This window comes from Triturus cristatus, chromosome 7, assembly GCF_964204655.1.
Source record: "Triturus cristatus chromosome 7, aTriCri1.1, whole genome shotgun sequence".
Taxonomy (NCBI): domain Eukaryota; kingdom Metazoa; phylum Chordata; class Amphibia; order Caudata; family Salamandridae; genus Triturus; species Triturus cristatus.
Genome location: NC_140590.1, coordinates 1,077,976,978 through 1,077,982,977, shown reverse-complemented (window position 1 = coordinate 1,077,982,977; position 6,000 = coordinate 1,077,976,978). Strand labels below are relative to the sequence as shown.

The window sequence follows — 6,000 nt, the reverse complement described above, 5'->3', positions numbered from 1 at the left end:
CAGTGGGGTGACGCTCCTCCGCCTTAGCGGAGGAGCCCCCACTGGCCTGTGCTGCCATGTGTAGAGGAGAGTATGACCCTCCCTGAATAGTAAGTGGGAGCTGGCTTCACTAGAGCTAGTGCAAATGCACACTCACAGCAGCGTTTGTGACTCCAGGGTGAAGGCATGCTGGGAAAAATCCCAAGAGGAGAGGACGTTAACATCAGTCAGCTGAGCCACCTGGGCACTGATAGTAGTGTGGCCTGAATCATGACATGGTTTCACACTACAAAATGTAGTTGAAGAACTTCTTCCAAACTCAAACAGGAAAGGGAGCAGGAAAGTGGAGCTGAACGTGTCAATCCTGGGAGATCAGTTGAAGCTATAATGAAATGGCAGTAAGGGATGATGGAGGCACTGAACTCGAGTTAAAAACAAATTGCACAAGGTGGAAAAGACTTCTGTGACGAAGGAGGCATGCCTAGCTGAAATGGATGCCTCTATGACTAAATTTGGCACAAAAGCTCATCAGACGGGAGGTTGGATGTGGTAGGGTTTTATGTGAGAGGTTTACGGAGCTGTGAGAAGTTTGACGTCAATTCTCTGGTGCATAGTGGAGCTTGGACACTCATTTGGAGACACTAGAGAAACTGAAATGCTCTGATCATATTAGGGTTTTGGAATATCCAGTGTTTGACCCTCAGACCGCTGTGGCAGAGGTGATGGGGTTGCTCTCTGGACATCTGTCACTTCTTGATGGTGCTGGTGATAGCCTTCTGGTACTGAGAGCACTCTGAAGGATTAGACTCTCAGGAATCCTGGCATATGGGGTTCAAGTCTGAAAAAGATTACCCTCCCGAAGTAACAATTTCAAGTGAATTTTGTCTTTTTCCCAATCACTGATCAACGACACAGACAGGAGAAGAGAACTTCCGTTGGTTCCAAAGGAGTTGCTGACTCTTAGTATTTCTTCTTCTGGTTGCTGTCCAGTTAGACTCCATGTAATGAAGGAGAGTATAACATATGCCTTTAAGCATGCGGACCCAGGGAAATCCTATCATGAGGAAGCTAAAAATGGTGTGAATTAATGGAACAGAGTTGTTTGCTCAGTACAGGAGAGTGGACTGCACTTCTAGATTGCTCTGCTTGGACCATTGGACTTGGATGGAGAGGAGTTTCTCAGGAATATTCCTCGAGAAGACCCAAGGTACTACCCCCAAATGTCCCCTGAGCGTGTATTTATCCTGGTTGTTCCTTGTCGTCTACATTATTCCAAGTGTCCTCTCTTCCCTTTATTACTTTCCCTATATGGAGTTTGTTTTTGGTGTATTTTAGGAGGGGCTATTATGTACGAAAAGTTTCACTCATATTTTTGATGCAGCTGCTTGGTAGAAATAACTGTATATGATTATTCAGTGTTTTGATCCTAATAAAATGATTAAAGCTAAAGACCGTGGATTAAGGGATAAGGAATTGTTAAATTGATATCTTACATTTCTGCAGAATACTAAGGCCAGGACATGAGGAGTATGATTTTCCACTTTCTTCTTCCAAAAACTGTGATAAATGTACATGTCTTTCCTTCAGTCACCCCGTTTTTTTGCAAAGAGTTGATGGACAGTGTAGCATGAGCAAGCTGCAGGCTTTGGATGAACCCGCACACCTTGCAGCGCATCTCTACCACAACTTGCTAGAATTTAGTTTGTTCGCATATGTCTTCGGCGATAGTCTGGCTGGGGTTGAAGGAGAAGGCAGCGTTGATTAATTGAATCTCCCTCTGCTTCTCAGCGTACTTCCTCTCTGCAAACTGCACAGCTTCGTGAACACTGTGAAAAGCCAGCTGCTCTGGGTCTTTCCCAGAACCACACTGGATGAAGTAGCCACCCTCTTGAAGAGAATGTCTCACTGAAGGATTGCAATTGGCAAGGAATATACGCACATCAACTTTGTTATAGTCGCTGTAGATCTCCTTTAGCATGAAGAGGCCAACTGTGTCTATGAACTGCATGGCTCCGCAGTCAATGATCAGGGAATGCATGCCAATCTTTGGCATGGGCAACTCAGCTGAATTCTGGTGTCTACTGGTTGATTTTGTGGCAATATACTTGGAGAAGAAACCACAATTAGTGGATTTGGCAACTGCCTCCTGAGCTTTTCTGGCCTTTCGTTGCAATACCGCAATGTCTAAAGGGTTCACCTTTGTCTTTTCATAGAGCATATTCTTGAAATAGGCCTTGTTGGCGTAATACAAGGAAGCATCAAAGCGAAATATTTTGATATTTGGAATGTCGCTGAGCTCTTTGTATGTGAACTGGTCCTCATAGATCTCAGTGTCACTTACTTTGGCCAAGAGGGTAGCTCTGGGCCTCTGAGTGCGGAAGATGATGCAGAGTATGGAGAAACAAACCGCCACCAGCAAACCAATTTCAGTAGAAATAAGAGAAGAGGCAAGCATGCTGACCCACCAGATGACTGTGTCGATTTTGCTAAGACGCCACATGTTTGGTGTGTCTGAAAACTTTCTCAGAGCCCCCCTGAAATTTGCAATTGTGATGACACCTAAGATGCAATTCTGCAAGGAGTAGAAGAGTGGGGCAATGGCCAAAAGTGTTAGCAAAAGAACCAGTGCAGTGACCAAACCAGTGATTTGAGTCTTGGCTCCTGTTGATTCACTAAGAAGTGTTTTAGCCAGTGCTGCAGAGCATGCAAAAGAGTGGAAGAAAGATGGGATGAAGTTGCACATGCCTATAGCTAACATCTCCTGATTTGCCCTTGTAGGGTATCCATGCTTTTTGCCGAACATCTCAGCCAACGAGACCGACATTGCAAAGCTGATGACAGCTATGGGGAAGGCATCTGAAGCTAAGCTGGGAATGAGGCTAACATCTGCTGCCTTGGGTGGCATGAAGCCTGTGGGGATCTTACCACAGATAGAAGAATTGTATTTTCCCTTGAAGTTAAAGTAGTGGGAAACCAGTGTGGCCACAACAAGGATCAAAAACTCCACAGGGAATGGGACCTTCATTTTGCTTTTGAAACGATCATTGATCTCCTTGACAGGTACGATGACAGCCAATGCAACAATGCTGGTAATGAGGTCACAGAGATTTGTTTTCTTAATGTATGCAAAGATGTCAATCCAGGTGAGTACAAGGGCCCCTGCTCCGTCATGGCTTGGAATTTTCAGTCCAAAGAGATATTTCACCTGGGACGTGAGGACTGTCAGGGATGATCCTGTCACAAATCCGCTCAGCAGTGGCTCAGACAAATACACAGCTATGAAGCCCAGCTGGAACATCCAGAATAGGATCTAAAAATACAAAGTTAATTATGTTAAACTTTTAACAGCTGTGAAATAATGTAAAAAGACATTTTTTAAACGTTATTACACATGTAAGAAGCACAAATAAATTACAAATAAATATACAATACATTCTATAATGAGGTCCTGCCACCATCCCCGTGCTGAGCACAGCCACAGGTCATGCGCATTGAAGAATGGCCGCCTGAAGGGGCTTGGGCACAGCGCCTCATTGGAGATGACATTTAACATGACAGGAGTGATGTAATATGTGAGGTGATAAGTAGTGCATGGCAGGGGCGCAAGTTATATTTAGATCAGTAAAGAACAACTGGTGAATTTCAGTGGTTATTGATTTGTAAATATTCGTTTTTATGTGATTGTAATTCCTAACTATAATGACATTTTTAACCTATTTTTTTATATATGGTGTTATAGTTAGGATGGCCAGGTATAGCAATTCCATGCATGTTTGCATACTAATCCCTTTGCGCCCATTTGACAAATGCCCATGGACTTTGCAAACCTGTAGCTTTTTGTAGAGTGGCATACCATGCAAAGATTTGTTGTGATTTGCTAAGGGGGTGCAAAGAAAAAAGGGGGGCCCAAACACGTTTTTCCACTAATGCATGTTCCATAGACATATTGGGGCATATTTACAATAACTTGCGCATCCCTGCATATCAGCAGGGATGCGCCAGTTATTGTGCGCCACAGCTCCGCCACCATGGATGCGCCGCATTTACAATGCGGCGCACCATGGGGCAAAAACGGCACAGATGCGTGATGCATCTGTGCCGTAAAAGTGACGCATTGCTGGAGTTGCGTCGCAAGCGCAACTCCAGCTCCAGCAATGCTCTGGGGGGCCCTATCTTGTGAATGCTGCGTCAATCCTTACGCCTGCTTCAGGCAGGCGCAGGATTTTGGCGCAGCATGGGCCTAAAAGTGACTGAGTGAAATCTTGTAGATTTCACTCAGCCACTTTTAGGAGGCGTTCCTGCGACGGAACGCCCCCCCCCTGCACAGGAACGCCTACTTCTGGCGCAGGGCTTTACAACGTGACGCATCTCCCAGATGGGTCACGTTGTAAGTACCCTGCACCATGGCGCAGGATTTGTGCCGCCACTGCGTCACAAAAGTGACGCAACGGCGGCGTAAATGAGGCGCAAGGGGCTTGTAAATCTGCCCCATTGGGGCAGATTTATGTTTCCTGGCGCATCCCTGCAAATCAGCAAGGATGCGCCAGGAAAGATGCGTCACGCAAGTTTATCCTTGCGCCACCCATGATGCGCCGCATTTACAATGCGGCGCATCATGGCGCAGGAATAAACAGATGCGTGACGCATCCGATGGCGTAAGGGCGGCGCATTGCTGGAGTCGTGTCGCAAGCACAACGCAACTCCAGCAATGCCCAGGGGCTGCCCATACCTTACATGCTGCGTCATGCCTTACGCCTGCTTCAAGCAGGTGCAGGGTTTTGACGCAGCAGCGTCGGAAAAGTGACTCAGTGAAATCTTATAGATTAAACTGCGTCACTTTTCCGAGGCTTTTTCTGAGGGAACGCCCACCCTGCATACATTAAACCTGACGCAGGTTTAATGTAGCGCAGGGCTTTACAGCGTGACGCATCTCCATAGATGCGACACGATGTAAATAGGGCGCAAAGTGGCGCAGGGTTTACACCGCCGCTGCGTCACAAAAGTGACGCAACGGCGGCGTAAAAGGGGCGCAAGTCCCTCATAAATCTGCCCCATTGTATCTTGCTTAGCCCAAAAATGGGCTGTCAGATTTTCATGAAATTTGGCAGGATTATAGATTATGGTGTACAGAGCATTTGTTTTGGTATTACAGGTAAAATGCATTTGAGTTTAGTGATATCTGTGACCATGGCACTTTCATGAAATCTTTCTAAATTCCACAAAACTAACATGGTACATGGCGATGACAAATCATTAGCTGATTGGATAATGACAACCTTTACTAAAGTTTAAGGCAACCATGTCATTTAAGGCCCCCATGCATGTGTTCCGGCATAAGGCCTTAGATATAGGTATTGGATTATGTTTTTTCGCAACCTATTGCCACTTTAGTAAAGTGAAAATAGATGTAGAAAAATAATTATAAGTTTCTATATATTTTAATATATTTTTACTGACTATCGTGGTCCTAGCTAGCAAGGATCATAGCACTTAAAAAAATAAAAAATAAATTATTTTAAAGAATTGAAAAAAAACACTGTAATGCACTATATTTCCCAAATATAGTGTAGTACAGTGTATTTATAATTTTTAACAGATTTAATTTTGTTAAAAAATAGTGTATGGAGTACCCTAGACATACCTAATAAATACTACATATTTACTGAGGAACTTAAAAAAATTAAAAAAGAAACATTTCCCCAAAAAATATGGGACTTATTAGACAGTAGCAATGTACTCCGTAAAGTATTATACGTACAATTCCCAACCTATTACCACGTTATTAAAGTGGAAATTAGTAGGGAACAACAATAAAAGCTACTTCTTGATGATATCTAAGGCCCTTACACAAAACACAGCCAAAGTGTAGCAAAAACAATATGGCTACCTTTTAATTTTCTAGAAACAGGCATCATCCAATTACATACTGGCTTGTCATTGCCATCTACCATGGTATACCTTGAAGTTATCACAGTATACCATGGCCCAAAATATGACTAAGGCCTAGCTGTATTATAGTAT

General features: G+C 44.0%; 1 protein-coding gene across 1 annotated transcript in view; it reads right to left on the bottom strand.

Moving 5' to 3' along the window:
• Positions 1–1,669: 1,669 nt before the first annotated feature.
• Positions 1,670–6,000, bottom strand: part of LOC146811124 (sulfate transporter-like) — a 76,408-nt gene continuing 72,077 nt past the window's right edge. The window contains exon 2 of the mRNA XM_085614491.1: positions 1,670–3,289. Coding sequence (XP_085470617.1) covers positions 1,670–3,289 — 1,620 coding nt within the window. The remainder of the gene's footprint in view (positions 3,290–6,000) is intronic.